Source organism: Otolemur garnettii, unplaced genomic scaffold, assembly GCF_000181295.1.
Source record: "Otolemur garnettii isolate 467f Iridium unplaced genomic scaffold, OtoGar3 scaffold00021, whole genome shotgun sequence".
NCBI lineage: Eukaryota > Metazoa > Chordata > Mammalia > Primates > Galagidae > Otolemur > Otolemur garnettii.
In genome coordinates this window covers 5,205,451-5,222,080 of record NW_003852416.1, presented here as the reverse complement: position 1 = coordinate 5,222,080, position 16,630 = coordinate 5,205,451, and the positions used below count along the sequence as shown (strand labels likewise).

At 38.6% G+C, this 16,630-nt stretch overlaps 1 protein-coding gene across 2 annotated transcripts in view; it reads right to left on the bottom strand.

Annotated features, from left to right (window-relative positions):
• SHTN1 (shootin 1) overlaps positions 1-16,630 on the bottom strand; it is a 105,921-nt gene that overhangs the window by 13,440 nt on the left and 75,851 nt on the right. For both annotated transcript variants that reach the window (XM_012803635.2, XM_023511610.1), the window contains 3 exons: positions 14,533-14,586; positions 8,846-8,966; positions 4,455-4,647 (listed from right to left, as the gene is read on the bottom strand). In XM_012803635.2, the coding sequence (XP_012659089.2) occupies positions 4,455-4,647; positions 8,846-8,966; positions 14,533-14,586 (368 nt within the window). The remainder of the gene's footprint in view (positions 1-4,454; positions 4,648-8,845; positions 8,967-14,532; positions 14,587-16,630) is intronic.

Genomic DNA, 16,630 nt, shown 5'->3' with positions numbered 1-16,630 from the left:
TAGTAACCATTTCTTAGAAAAATTCTAGAATTTTCCTTTTTATACTGACCATGCCACCCATTGAATCCATGAGTAATACTATATTTTATTATCAGATTACTCTAGATCAATAGAGCACAAAAGCAAAAATCAGGTTTACATTGGTCATGTATGTAGCCAGCTCTTTACACCACCTGGCAAAATGGGAAATTAGGAGCATAATGCCTACCTGAATTATAACCAATCAGAATTAATAAAATGTGGCTAGGTAGTATATGCTTATTAGAAAGAATTAGCAGGACACAAATGTTTTTAAGGCTGTTATTAAAATGGAAACAGAATAAATTCAGTTACTGCAAGCCCTGATTATCTTTTCCTTTCTTCCTTTTTTTTTTTTGCTTTGCGTATGCCGGTGATAAGAATGTCAATTTTAACTAAACCTTATAATTAAATGTTTCTTGCTTTTTCACAGTTTCCTGGGAAATAAATCAGTATATATCTGACTTTATAATTTACAAGCCAGGAGGAGTTACTTAATTGTTTGGAGTAGATACACATGCTGATTTTAAGAATTTATTAAATTTTTTTTCTAGGGATAGCTTGATGTTATTTAATTTTCTGGTTAAATGAAGATCTCATATGGAAAACATCTTTGTTTCTACCTTTACATTGAAAACCTTTCTTAATAGACTAGCAAACTTTCCTGTCCATCTGAGGCCAATCGAGGTAGCATAGCTGAATCTTTCTATTACCACTAAATATTCTATTGTCTCTGATAACTCTGCCTAGAGGAGGTATAAAGGTGAAGATACACAAGAATGAGCTGAATGTAAATGACTTGTGACATTTAAAAAATGTTTTAAAAACCAAATAATCCAACCAAAACAACCAACCAACAAAAACCTCTAACATCCAGCTTGTGTGTATATGTGACTGCTAAATAATGGGAGAATTCTGGTTAATTGAGCATTCTAACTCAGGGAGGAAGCCATGAAGCTGCTAGCATCTGAGGCAGACGGTCGGCAGAAGGTGGCAGAAGGTGGAATGGTACCAGGCAAGCAAGATCAAAGTGAAGGGAAGAAGGGAGGCAGAGTGGTAGAGGCTGTGGGGTGTGGTGTCGTGGGACCAATAATATATACACTAGGGGCTACTGTGATGGGCATCCTCCTTTGACCTTGATTCTTGTCAAGAGCCAGTAGTGCTGTTCCCCTGAAACACGGTGGTAGTGTCACCACAGACCAAAATAAAGGTTTGACTACTGGAGTGCAAAGACAGTTTTAAAAAGCAAAGGAAACATTTCACTTTTTAATTGCTGACCTGACTTCAAAGTGCTTTGAGGGAAGACAATGTGATTGCCTCTACCTTATGATTAGTATAACAGAGTGAACTTATTAGTCGAAGCCAGACAGAAACAGCCCTGAAAATAACTCTTCTTGCTCCTGGCAGCTAGTCTAAGAAGTTTAAAGCTTACTTACATGTAGCTACGTTAAGTTAAACTTCTTTTAGTCATTAAAAGGTTTAAATATAAACGAATGAAGTGTGCCTGTCTGGGAAGCGAATGATGACCCTGCACATACACAAAATTCTCGGATTCATTTGTACAGTCTACTTGTACTTAAGAAACAGATTTCTCAGAAAGGGGCTCTTATTTGCTAAGTGACTGTCAATATGAAAATCCATGGCATTAGTTATTTTAGCTAAAGAATGTCAAGAACTGAATAATCAAGCATTAGGTTACAAAATTTGAAAGTTAATACAGCAGCACACAGTATCTGTATTAGCACTTTAAGGAGATAAATTAAATTGAAATGTGTCTCTTAAGCAGTCATTGAACAAGCAAGATGAGAAATAAATTGAGCTTCGCATCGGCCTTTATGGCATCTAACAACTGTGTCTGTCAACACATGGATCCTTTTCACTGTCAATTCAACACACATTTTGCAGACCTTGGGCCTGCAATTATTTCATTTCCTTTCTTGGGAATGTAATTTCCACTTACTTTTAGAGAATAAAAGGCAGACAAAGGGAGGAAGGAGTTGCAGTATTTTCTGATTAAGACTATCTGTGTAAAATGGTAAAGAAAAAAAATCTATACACACACACTGAAGCATTTATCAGTGAAACTAACTTGTCTCAGCCAAATTGCTTTTGTGTCTGGATATTGGTTCAAATGTAGCCAGATTGTTGATGTCAAATTAGGTGTTAAACAAATTTAATAGGAAAGATGAAGAATGAATATAGATCACCTTTCTGGGAGAACTGTTCAAATGACTCTCGTCAACAGAAAAGAAACACATGACTGCAGGAGAAAATGTGCTTTTAAACACAATGAAATTAGATAAAACTGTAAATCAGCAAAGAGGGCCATTCATTCCAAAAGAGAAAAAAAAGTTAATAGTACCAATGAGAGAAATACAAGAGTGGAAGAAAATACCAGCTGGCCAAAAATAGATCCAAATTGAATTTCAACTTCATTTGTCCAGGTTTCACCTTTTAAGCTAAGACAGCTAGAGCTACAAAAAAAGGAATTCTTTCTCTCTTGATAGAACAGGAAATCAGAGGTTTAATTAACTGTGATTACAATATTCGGCTGATCTGATTTGTCTCACCTCTTCCTTTTCTCTGTGTGACAAACTAGCTGACATCCTGGCAAGAGAACTAAAGCAAAACTGTAGACTAATTTCAAAAAGAGCTTGCCATTGTTATAAAACAAATTGATCCTCTACTCCATCTGTCTGAAACACATTCAATAGCAGGATTAACTCTTTGACAATCAAAGTGCCACTGTGAAGCAAGTCTGTAGAGATGACTCTTCACATAGTATGTTTTCATTCTCAGGATATAGCAGTATTAGGCTGATATTTAACTGAGGACCAGAAAATAAGGTTGTGAAAATGTACTCTTCAGAAGCCCCTGAAAGATCTAGTATCTTCTTCAGCTCCTCCTGAACCATTAAGAAGGATGTTCTATTTTATGAAAAGGACCCCCTGGGCAATTGAAGCAGCATCAAAAATATACTACTGGGACCTGATCAAACTAAAAAGCTTCTGCACAGCCAAGAAGCACAGCTACACAGTAAGTAAAGCAAGCAGACAGCCCTCAGAATGGGAAAAGATATTTGCAGGTTATGTCTCTGACAAAGGTTTAATAACCAGAATCCACAGAGAATTCAAACGTATTAGCAAGAAAAGAACAAGTGATCCTATCACAGGGTGGGCAAGGGACTTGAAGAGAAACTTCTCTGAAGACAACAGGCACACGGCCTACAGACACATGAAAAAATGCTCATCATCCTTAATCATCAGAGAAATGGAAATCAAAACCACTTTGAGATATCATCTAACTCCAGTAAAATTAGACCACATCACAAAATCCCCAAACCAGAGATGTTGGCATGGATGTAGAGAAAAGGGAACACTTCTACACTGCTGGTGGGAATGCAAACTAATATGTTCCTTTTGGAAAGACGCTTGGGGAACACTGAGAGATCTAAAAATAGACCCGTCATTCGATCCTACCATTCCTCTACTAGGTATATATCCAGAAGACCAAAATCATATTATAATAAAGATATTTGTACCAGAATGTTTTTTGCAGCCCAATTCATAATTGCTAAGTCATGGAAGAAGTCCAGGTGCCCATGACTCATGAATGGATTAATAAATTGTGGTATATGTACACCATGGAATACTATGCAGCCTTAAAGAAAGATGGAGACTTTACCTCTTACATGTTTACATGGATGGAGCTGGAACATATTCTTAGCAAAGTATCTCAAGAATGGAAGAAAAAGTATCCAATGTACTCAGCCCTACTATGAAACCAATTTATAGCTTTCTTATGAAAGCTATAACCCAATTATAGCCCAAGAAGAAGGCAAAAAGGGAGAGGGAGGGGTGGGGGGAGGATGTGTGGAGGGAAGGTAACTGTTGGGACCACACCTATGGTGCATCTTACAAGGGTACATATGAAATTTACTAGGTATAGAATATAAATGTCTTAACACAATAACTAAGAAAATGCCGTGAAGGCTATGTTAACCAGTTTGATGAAAATATTTCAATTTGTATATAAAACCAGCACATTGTACCCCATGATTGCATTAATGTACACAGCTACGATTTAATAAAAAAAAAAAAAGAGGGATGTTCTAAGCATTTAATCTTGAAAGACTGATTGTCTCCTGATGCAGATTAAGTATATCATCCAGGTCAATTCTTTGTGTAGAAGAAGAACATGATTACAAAACCAGTTCAGGAGAAGTAATTTTCTTTGTATATGATATCTGTTTTGGATCTGAATGAGATCTCTAAGCCAGGAGCCTAGAATCAAAACTTGGCTCATCAAATCCAAGAAGACTATTTATTGGCTAGACAAATGAAAATCTCTCCAAAGAGAAACAAACCAAAGAAACACACAAGTTAGTCATTACAGATTCTTCTACACACTATTTAGTAAAGAGCATCATTACTTACTGAAATGTAACCTTGGAACTTGTGCATTCTTCCAATTTACAGGACCCTTCACCTGCCTCAGGTGTTGGGGGGGACGGGCTGTTGAATTCTGCCTCCAGAGTTTTCTTGTTCAAGGCTGTTTTTGTTACACTGGATACAGAACCCAACACCGGCATGGATTTGGACTCTGAGGTGGCTAATATCCCGGTTGGACCTTAAAACCAAACACATACCTCAAGTTTAATAATTCTGCACGATGCTTATTAATATGGTACTGAAAAACAGATTAGCTGAAAATCCCTCAAGAAGTGAGAAGGCCAAGTTTGTTAAAAATTTCAAGAGCATGCTGGAAAATGTTCCTCTTAGAAATCTGCTGTTTGGTGATGCTACTGCTTTTCAGGGCACCAGGACCACGCTGAGAAATTGTGTACGGACCTTTAAGAAACCACAAAATCCCGGGTCAGAGTCGCTCACTGACCAGAGTCCTTAGTAATGCTAGAATTGTGAAAATCTTTTCTTCTCACAGAGTATGGCTTTCTGACCGCCCTACTTGAACCATACGTCTCTCAAGAGTTCATTCTTCCCAAAACTCAGCTCTGCATTTTAAACAGAAGATGGAACAATGTCAAAGGCTCTTTCTAAAAGGCTTAGGAACCCTTCTCCAGCATTAAGCAGCCTTTTATGAACATTTTCATTTTAATGTGAATGAGAAGTAAGTGGATTTATTTCCTCTCAAAATACAGACACAGGATCATAAAAATTAAGTGAAAAGGTTTGGCTATTTACCTTTAGGACTTTTCTGCTCTTTGGGACAGGGTATTTTCTATAATAGGGCTTGTTTCTGAAATTATTGGCATATCAATCTAAGAACTCTGGCACCAAAGTTAAGCTCCATCATGACTTTTTTTCTGACTCTAGGTAGAAAGATTCTGGCGTAAGCAGTTTTTCCTCAAAGTAAGATTCTAGTTTGTCTTTCTTCAAACTTCAGAAGGAATGCTTTTAAAACAGATTTATGAAATAAGTTACAAACAAATAATTTCTAAAAATGAAGCTAGAGGAGAAATGTGAAAGGTGCCATTAAGAAGAGCACAAAATGTGGGGGTCTCTCTATTCCTAAGGAATGTCAGATCCTCTCTCAAGACAGAAAGAACTAGTGGGTACAATCCAAAGTGCTAGCTAATCTCTGACTATGAACAAACTCTGGAATGTTACTCTTATATCTGGATATGAACCAGCTTGATGGACTACAATAGTATGACATACCAACTCTAAAAATGAGAGTCTGATTTGGAAAACCGACCTAAGAGAGACTGAAAAATTATTTAGGCATTCCGTTAGCAACCTCCTTTAGCCTCACTCTATGGAGTGAGGGAGCCGCAGGCCCCCGTACAGTGGAAGAAAGCATTAGTGTCTGCTGCCTTCTTTATTTCATCTATACTATCTGGGCAGACACGTTAGTGACATCATTGAACTTTCTAGTTTAAAGGGTCTTTTCCTCCTAGCTAAGTTAAGCCTCATATTGTATGGCGACATAAGAGTAAAGGGCAGAAAGATCAAGAAATAAAGTTCCTAAAAACATACATATGAAGATGAATTTAAGATTTGCTACAGATCAGCTTTTTTCTGCCCCTGGATAACTGTGGACTACAACACCAGAGAGCACTAAACAATCTGTCCTTGTAGGAAAGCACGATGTTTCTAAGCACACCGATGCCTGCTGCTTGTTCTTGCAACTGAAGCCATTTAATAAAAAAAGATGAGTAGTGAGCTGAGCCAGAGATCTTACTTTTCTCATATTCAAAAAGGAATTTTAAAAAATGCACAGTATTTAAAATTATTAAATAATTAATAATGGGTGGCAGACTATTTAAGCCACCCACAGTTCTCTAAGAGGCACTTGCTGCTCTCTGAAACATCAGTTTGGTGGGTCACAAGGCCAGGTTAAGACAAGGGACCATCCATTAGATTCATAAGAAAAATTCTAAAGATGAGGGTTCATGCTTTGTTCCTGGCAGAAATAATCCACTAACCTAGAACTGTGTTCTGCAAACCTCAGGCTGCCTCTCTTGCAGTGCTTCCTGCCTCCATTTGTGACCTCACATTGGCTTTCCCACAAGGCTTTGTGTGCAAAAGAAAACGGCCTCAGAGATGCAAGCATCAGAGGCACCAACCTATTGACTCCTCAACTCTGTCAGCTGACACCCTCCATGTAACTGTGCTCTTTTAACATCCTCATTTCCCCCCTCTTATTTTTGTCTTTGTCACACCATGGCCTTACTAAAAGGACTCATATGGTAAATGCCTCTTCTAGTTTGATGCTAGAAAAATGTACCATTTAAAAAATGGTATGATTTCTTTTTTAGATGATAGAGTTGTTGAGTTTGTCTTACCCCTTCCTTTTTCTGTGCTTTGGCTATTAGAGAGCTCAAGAAAAATTTCTGCTCAATTACAAAGCACTCCCTCAGCATGTGTTACCTCTCTGCCTCACCAATGACAGCTCTCATTTCTCTACTCCTTTACTAATGGTTCTACTGAACATATATCTTTCATTCTAACTTCTTTCAAATACAAAATTGAGCATGTGTCTTGGTGAAATACAATAAATAAAATGAAAGCTCCTCACTATGCCTATAAAATGTGTTCCTTTCTCCTCTATTAGAAATGCCCAATTTCCACTAAAATGACAATGCTTCCTCATTTCTTCCACTGAAACTCTGAAACAGTAAGTGTTGCACATGTGTGGCCAAATTCATGAGTGAAGTAAGAATGTTTCTGGAAAAACCAAAAGGTCAGTGACAAAAGGCAAAATGTAAATGGCAGGGCCCTACAATGGCATTCACAAAGCCCCCAAAATGGTACAATGGAAAAGATGACTCAAGCGCTGATTAAGTCACAAAATGAGTAACGATCACCAGGAGGCTGCAGAGATGCTCGATGCTGGTAGAGCAATCCTAAGAAGGAAACATCTTCGGGCACGCCCCAACTTTCCAAGAGGTGGTTATTTTCAGAGGGAGGGAATTCTTATAGGATTCAGATGGCAGAATTTCCAGACCGAACTAAAAACTGAATGACTGAACTTTTTACAAGAAGAAAACAAAGGTTTCACCTTTTTATAATAAGAGTTTGGTATTATACTGCTTTTGATTCAAGAAATCAATTTACTCAATTGTCTGAGTAAATCTATAAGCAGTAACTTGGAGTTGGATTATCAAAACCCCATCTTTAATATTCTAGCAACTTAAATTTGGTCAGTGTTACTCAATATTTTCCAGATTTAAACTATTATGATTGACTGTTTAGAGCTGACTGGGCTGATTCTAAAAGATTCAGCCCATTAGCTATAGCTGTTGATTTCTTTTACTTTACAACAGGTCTTCAAAGTCAGCCTCTTATGTGGCCACAAGGCAAGAGCCTCATACAGATTTCTGTTGACTCCTTATGATCAAGCTGATGAAAACAACTGATGATACAGAGTTCTCGAACAGATCTTGAAGCCTAATACACACTTAATGTGGCACAAATACAAACGGTGAGCTCAAGACTTGTTCAGATAGTATATCATGGTTGGTAACAGAGCTGAATTTCTCACTCAGTTGGTTCACAGGCAGATATGATAATCTAAGTGGCCATAAAGCAGTGGTTCTCAACCTGTGGGTCACAACTCCTTTGGGGGTTGAACGACCCTTTCACAGGGGTCACCTAAGACCATCCTGCATATCAGATATTTACGATTCATAACAGTAGCAAAATTTCAGTTATGAAGTAGCAATGAAAATAATTTTATGGTTGGGGGTCACCACAACATGAGGAACTGCATCAAAGAATCGCAGCATTAGGAAGGTTGAGAACCACTGCTATAAAGAGTAAAGATGTTTTTCCTGAATTTGTAACTGATGTGTAATTACTACTATAACTACTAATTCTTGTGTGCTTACTTCATGCCAGGCACAGTGCTAAGCACTTTTTAGTGACTTAGAGAATAATCCTACGAAATAGTGTTTTTATTGTCCTCACTTTATAGATGAACAAATTGAGGCACAGAGATGTTGGGTTATTTGCCTAAGGACAGAACTAGGATTCAAACTCAGATGGTCTAGTTCAGGACCTGTACTTGATGCTATGTTGTTGCCCAAATCTGTCCTGAATGTCTTTACACAGGCATCTTGCACTAAACAATCTGATCTATAAATGTCTGATTACCTACATGTAAATAAACAAACATACCAATAAATGAAAATGCATACCAGCTCTTAGGAGACATCCACAAATACCTCTGCCCATCCAATACTTCTCACTCACATTAAAAACAAACATTTTAATAATTTTTAAAAGATTTCGTATGTAAAAAGGAACTTGAAGAAAGATGTGTCAGAGATGGAGAGCAGGACTGTGGAGAATTCAAGCCAGCTTACTACTGCTATCTGCTTCTGCTGTCAACTTTCTGCGCCGCAAAATCCTTTCTAACTCAGTTTCACTGTTTTCAGGGTCAAGAGATTTTAAGCTTCTTGAACTAGTGGATTTGTTAAGTGTCCCCTAAAGTGAAAACAAAACAAAAACAAAAAGGTTAATGTCTTAGTACAATATACAAAAGAATATAAAAATCAAAACATTACCAGAATTTGAATGGAATTAGGAAATAAAACAAATTCACTACATATAGATAACTATGATATATATATTTAGTGTGCTGAATCATTTAAGAAGATGCTGCTGATGATACAGATGCTAGCTTTCATATCAAAAGAACAGTAAAAATACCTCTTGATGAGCTTACTACATGAAACTCAGCCACGGGAAGGCACCTACATAACGATGATTAAGATTCTGATGCGTGTTGACTGGGTAGAGAAGAGAATGGATAATTAAACTCACCTTAAAAGAAAATCTTGATATGGCAGACGTGAGCTACTAAACCCAAATCCTTGTGGCACTGAAAGCTGTGTGGCTGATTCTTCAGAGAGGGCCCCTGGCTGCGTGCCTGATGCCAATGGTGTGTTATGGCTGCCAAAGGAGGCACACGACGCTCTTGGGTGGCCGCCCCAAAGGGCTGCCCTGAGCACACCTCGATTTCAGGTGTGAAAGGGGAAAGTTATAATCATACAAAGAGGCAAACAAGGGTCGGGCCTCTTAATTCCAAATTACTAATAGAGGAGACAGGGAACATGTTTTTCAGGGCCCAGAAGATACTGATGGGAACAAGAGAAGCTACAAAGCTGTATTCCTGCTGCACCTGACATTGGCTTTCAAGAAAACTGAAAGACCCATGCAGTGGGCCCCGTCCTGGCTCCTCTAGGACACGTGTTATGGAAGGAAAGCTGTGGTTTTCCATCTCCAATACTACGTCAAGTGTTGGAACAGAATAGTGGGTGATATACTTCTTCTCAATTATACGTTAAGAATTTAATACTTCAGCATTACAAGGGGGGGGTTCCCCCCCATAAGAAATGTTTACTGTTTCTTTGAAATGGTCCTCTTCAAATGTGCCACAGGCTTGAACAACAGTTGGAGGAAATAAGAACTCCATGTTTGGAACAACTTATCAAGACTCATGCCAGAGGCAGAGGCAGCTTTTGTCCACCAGGGCTAATAACCTCACCAGCCTTTGTGATGGCTGAACTCACTGAGGGCTTGTCTTAATCCTGCTTCCTCCCTGTCAACTTCCTGAAGGATTCTGAGAATTCTACTGGCTATAAAATGGTAACCCATGTTTCTTCTTTACTTTAAAATATAACAAAAAAGGTTGCTTATAAAATCAGATAGTTAGGAATCTCACATAATATAGATTATATTGTTTTGTGTAGGAAAGTTTTTCCCCCCTAACTGCTTAAAATTATGGAAAAGCAGCCTGCTATCATAGGGGGATTATTAGCTACAAAACTCCGAGATTATATTTTGCTGTCAGCTGCCTAATCAAAAGATGTGTAAAATACTTAGATAAGGCTCATATTTCAATCAGGCATATGATATTTTTCCCCTTGATACATATATCTGTCTATTTATCTATCTTTCTATCTATTTATTTCCCCTTTTTTGACAGAGAGAGTCTCACTGTTGCCCTGGGTACAGTGCTATGGCATCACCATAGCTCATGGCAACCTCAAATTCTTGAGCTTGAGTAACCCTCTTGCCTCAGCCTCCTGAGTTCCTGGGACTAGAGGCACCAGTCATGCCCAGCCACTTTATCTATTTAGATGCAGATCTCTATCTACTCACAGAAGAATCACAAAGTCAGGCATGGGTGACCCTGATGAGGTAAAGAAAAAAAACTAAGGTTGCTTTAGAGACTTTTGTAAAAATGTACTAGAACCACCACTCCCACATCATTTGTATATAATCTCTAAAAACTTACCATCTGTATCATTTGAACTTAGATATTTAAAAAACTTATCACTATTGAAATAAGCTGTAAAATTGTCACCTTGTTTAAATATCAAAGACACTCTGTTTTCTCCCAATGGCTGGAGTTAATTTAAGAAAAGGGGGGGGTATGTGTATACACAGATACATATATATAACTTCTAAGAGTATCCTTTTCCAATGAATTAATGTTTCACAATATCCTCTAGTTTTTCATTTGGATAACAGCATTATTTCCCCAAATCCCTGACTGTAGTAAGCTACCACCCCCTCCTACCTGACACACAGAAGAAATCCATTTTCCAAGTTCTAAGCTTTGATTCCCAAACTTCTTTCTCCACTTACTGACAGATATGGTTGATTCAGCTAATATATTAGTAAACTTTAAATACAGAGGTGACAATGGAGGAAAGAAAGATTTCTGCATGACTGTCAACTGAAAGGATGAAGAGCTCAGCTAACAAAGCACCAACATTATCTTAGTTACCTATTATAGGTAAGAGAATTCAAACGCAGTGATCCTCCACCTCTCCACCAGGTTCCTCCCTAAGTCAGTGATGGGGCTGGACCTAGAACTTAGATCTCCCAGTTCTCTTTTTCTGCTTTAAACCACTGTGATCATTTAACAATATTAGTCTCCATGCTAGTTAAATGTTTGTAATATTGATTTATCTGCCAGGTGGCAAAATTAACTATTTAGCAATTTATAGGTACTCTGAAAAACTAAAAAGGTTTGAAAAAGACCTGTAAGAGTCCTTTTTTTGCTTCCTTTTTTTTTTTTTTTTTTGAGAGAGTCTTACTGTGTTGCCCTTGGTAGAGAGCCATGGCGTCACAGCTCACAGCAACCTCAAACTCTTTGGGCTTAAGCAATTCTCTTGCCTCAGCCTCCCAAGTAGCTGGGACTACAGCTGCCCGCTACAACTCCCAGCTATTTTTGTTGTTGCTTGTCATTGTTGTTTAGCTGGCCCAGGCTGGGTTCAAACCTGCCAGCCTGGGTGTATATGGCTGGCGCCCTACCCACTGAGCTATGGGTGCCACCCCCTTTTTTTATTTCTTTGATTTACAGCCAACTGAAGCTGAGGAGACTTTCAGATTATTTGTATCAATTTATTTTTCAGAAATCACCATTGTAAACTTCGAGTGGTTTTTCATTTTTTTTAGACAGAGTCTTGATCTGTGATCTGTCACCTAACTGGAGCACAGTGGCTTCACAACTCACTGTAACCTAAACTCGTGACCTCAAGCATTCTTCCCACCCTGGACTTCCCAAAGTGCAGTGAATACAGGCACAAGCCACTGCACCCAACTTAACAGTGGCTTTTAAATGACTGGGGAGACTCAAGAGGTTTCATTTCCAAACCCACAAACCCTCATGTAACTATGAAAAACGGACTATATATACTTATATTATCTACAAAATATAGAGCTTTAAAAATTAAGTGGAAGTAGGTTTGGAAAAATGAGTTGAGTCAACACTGAAACCTTGAAAATTGTACAACTCAAAAAATCAAATAGGATTTTCCAACTCCCCCACACCGGAGACTAGTTTTCTAAATGTGCACTAACTCAGCAGTAGGCCAAATTTTAAAGTTTTATAACATGAGTCACATTCCATTTCAGCAAAATTACCCCACATGGAGCTTCCTCCTGGTTTCTGTTCTATAACAGAACCGAACACGGTGTTTCCTGGTATCTCTTGGCACAGGTGCTGGCTCTCCACTTCAGCACACAACTGTAGGCTTTCACGTCCTTTCATATCGGTTCTTTACGTGCCATAACTGTGAGGTTGGCATCATGTGCTTTACTGGGTACTAACTTTGATAATCTAAACAGCTTGAACTTTAGCAAGAAGCACCAATAAAGACCCACTTGTTTGGCAGACTAAACTGGGGCCTTTCTCTTTGATCCTTTCTCTCTTTCTCTCTTACTCTCTTTCTCCTTTCTCTCTTCTCTCTGCCCCTTAAAAGACTGTAAAATTTCTTGGCACAGGGCAATTTCCTGTTAGAAATGGTCCATTCTCTCACAAAGATACTAGTTGTCATTTCGTAAGGAAGAGTAGGAGAGAGGATCATGAGTTTCACTTTTTAGGAAAACTTCATGCAAAGAAATAATACTGTCAGCATAATGCCCTTTGGTGATACATTAATGCCAGATGAGGCCGAGAGATCGAATGATACATCCAGGGCAAGAAGGATAGGGACAACTGGAAGAATAAAAGGATATTTAAAAAAATTTTATAATTTGTAAATTATTTCAAATTTCTTTCCTTGAAGTGGGACAAAGTTATGGTGAATATGATATTTAAGAGTAATGCTATAATTTAATAACTTTGCTAGCATTCAGAATTACCAGGAAATGGGATACTTTGGACAATCAAGTATTATCATATGGATTTCATACAAATGTCTGATTTTTTAAATAAACCTAATTTTTAAAAAGTCAAACTTAGTGTGGTTTTACTCTTTTACAGATGATCAGGACTGAGTCCCAGAAAACACCTTTCTGGACATGAGTTAGCATTATAACGTAAAGACAACAAAAGGCGCTGTTACAGGGAGTTCTCCTTAGAGGAACGCTGGATAACAAAATTTTCAGATCAAAGAGTTCATTAGATAATAATCCCATACTTTTTCAATGGTTTTAGGACTTTTTTCCATAGGTAGACCCCCACTGTTAGCCAGTAATACACCTCTCCCTCAGTACTAATCCCACTCACTTAAAACTAAAGCAAACTAATTAAGCCATTCTGAGTTAAGTCTACAGTTTAAAGACATGCTTGATGAAAATAATCTTGTTTACCACAATTATGTGGATGTCTACACGCAATGCATAATTAGCACAGTAACAACAAACATGGGGGTATTTAGGCCTGTACCTCCGCCCCCATGTTTGTTGATTTACAGTGCATAATAACTGGGGCTGTAACGGGATCCGAGAATAGAGCTCTTAGTATCTCAAACATTTTCTAAGTGAGGCATTTGTCTCTGACAGCAATTGCTGGAGAGAGTAATACCATGTATTCCGTTGGCAAAAGCTCACACTTTGAAAAGCAGAAGTACGACTGGAGAGGGCCATGAATCATGCTCTTCAATCGATATGAATTACCTTTAGAAAATGAAATTAGTAACATAAAGAGCTTCTTACTTTATTCTCCAATTTCTCATCAAATAATTGTTTCAATTGTGAGAAAAGGCAGATTGTAACCCCGATACTAACATATTTGGATAGGAGCTCAGATTTGCATTTAGGTGTCAAGAACTCCACTTTCATGCCTCAAAGTAAAGCACTGTCCAAATAAAACACCACCCATCTATCAGATTTTTATATTATTCCTAAACATGTACAGATTCCTACATATGCCCAGACACTTGATTTCAGCTGTAATGCCAGCATTGGAGGTCAAGAACAGGAGACGATGCATTTGGTGAAAGCGTAACCATTCTTTTAGAACAGAAACAGCAAAATGTTTTTTGGTGCATTATTAACACAAAGGATGGAGGAACAGTAAGTGCAATCACGTGAACTGGCAGAAGAAACCGGACTAATTGTAAATGGGAAGAAAACATACCAAAAATAATTATTCGTTAAAAAGAAACAGTTATAAGAGGGACTTTACCTAACAAATGCAGTCAGCGTGCAACTTAGCTCTTTGTACCCTCAATGAATTCCTAATAATAAACTTAAAAAATATCCTCCTTTCACTTCCCCATTAACTAAACAATAAACCAAGATATATTCTTACCAGTATTCCTTTTAGTTCATTCACTGCACTTTCACAGCTTTTTGAAGATTCTGGCTACAATTAAAAAAAAAAAATTACAGAGTTTTTAAGATACCAGACAATGATTTTTACATGGCAAAAATACTGGTAGTTTAAACGGGTGATACGTATGACTGTGTGACTATGAGGTCGAACACTCATCCTAGAAAAAGTCCTACAAACCTCCTTGCTGAGTATCACTATGGTCACCTTTGTCAGACCTTGTACGACAACAGCCCTCATGGCCATTCCTGAAAAAGAGTTCCAAAATTGCTTTGAAGGGTGGACTAGGTGCTGCTATCAGTGCATAGCTTCCCCAGGGGAGCACCTCAAAGGTGACCATAGTGATATTCAGCAATGAGGTATGTAGGACTTTTTCTAGCATGAGTTTGCAACTTAATTGTCTGACCTTGTGTGTATATATTTTTAAAATTAGGTCTATCCTTAAGGTTAGGAAAAAACATGAAACATTTAAGTGCTCATAATCACAGTTAAAATAGAAAATTAGAAGTTATATTCAGAGTGAAAGGAAGCAAGCTAACATTTTCTACATATGTTGTTACCTCTTGGTCATCACCATACATAGAAAAAGTCTGATAAACACTAGATTGAAGAATCTGAGTCTACATAATTCAGAGCTTTTCACGATCAACTGTTTGCCCTTGTGTTGCTGGACTCCACCAGGAAGCAAAGATTAGGGCAAAGGCAGCGCAGGACGTGAGGAAGCAACAGGGCAGAAAACCTCTCTTAGCCTCACCGGCTCCGGGCAGAGGTCAGCCTACGGGGCCTGCCATGTCTCATCTCATGAATTCCCCAACAGGACTGAGCTGGGAGTCCTGGGACCAGCCAAGGACCTGGTTTACAGGAGAATGTTGGTGTAGTTGGTTGTCAAGAGTAGGAAAGAGCCCTCAAGGGAGTGTAGCCCAATCACTATGAAATCTTAGGAGGAAAGTTAGACTCAAGAAAGTATCTCAGTTAGGTGTCCAAGCCTACTTCTCTTCTGGTCACACCATGAGCAAAGTAACTTGAAATAAAATTTTGGGTAAGATATGCCTGCCCTACCATATCTAATAATTTCAGTGGATCCTACAACTAATTTCACAGAGGGAAAATTTAGCATGAGGCCCTCATGAAAAAGAAGTTCAGAAAAGACTTCTGACCTCCCCTGTACCACCTCCCTTCACAGGAGCAGGGATAAAGAGAAAACTTGCAGGGCAGTGAAAGGAGTTCCTTGAGTATCTCAATTCCAGGAAGAGGCAAGGCTATATATTTGCTCTCTTCAAAAAATGGGAGTTGGTCAATAATCCTTTCCTTTAAAAAGAGAATAAAAGAAAAATATCTTTCAATTTTTTTTTTTTGGCCATGGCTGGGTTTGAACCTGCTACCTCTGGCATATGGGGCCAGCGCCTACCCTTCTGAGCCACAGGCACCGCCCTCTCCTTACAATTTTTAAAAAGGGAAGCAGAGAAGAAGTGAGAGAGGTCGCCACTCATGTACAAATTTGATTAAGGCATTCAGTTTTCATAGCCCAGGTTTTCTGTGTAATACACATGCCCTCGGTGCCAGTCATAAGCTTCAAGTTACTAATTTCAGCCATGCTGGCACCAACACGATCACTAACAAATTTAGAAAATAATGCAGTTAAATTAGTGTTTTCAGCAGGGTTAACTTCTGCATGTCAGCCGTTCAGGTGACAAGCTGTAACAGTTCAACAAATCTGCCTTTAGGCACACCCAACATGCTGCCATGCCACTCAGCCTGCCCTCCGACTGCACACACGTTCTGAAGCCTGAACTACATGTTCTTGCAACTTGTGACATTTCAGGGAAGCCATGATGGCACTGGGGGAAGACATCTGCCCTAAAGCATGCAGTGGTCATATGTCTTCAACGGTCATTCAGCATTACACCTACACAGTTCAGTGATTACCAGAGAAAACCCAGGTGTCCACTGATCCTTGTTCAGTTGCTTCTCAGATTTTGAATGGACATTAAATAATGTGAAACTGTTAGAAGAGTCCCAAGAAGAAAGAAAAAGCAGGCTCAGCGCCTGTGGCTCAAGTGGCTAAGGTGCCAGCCAC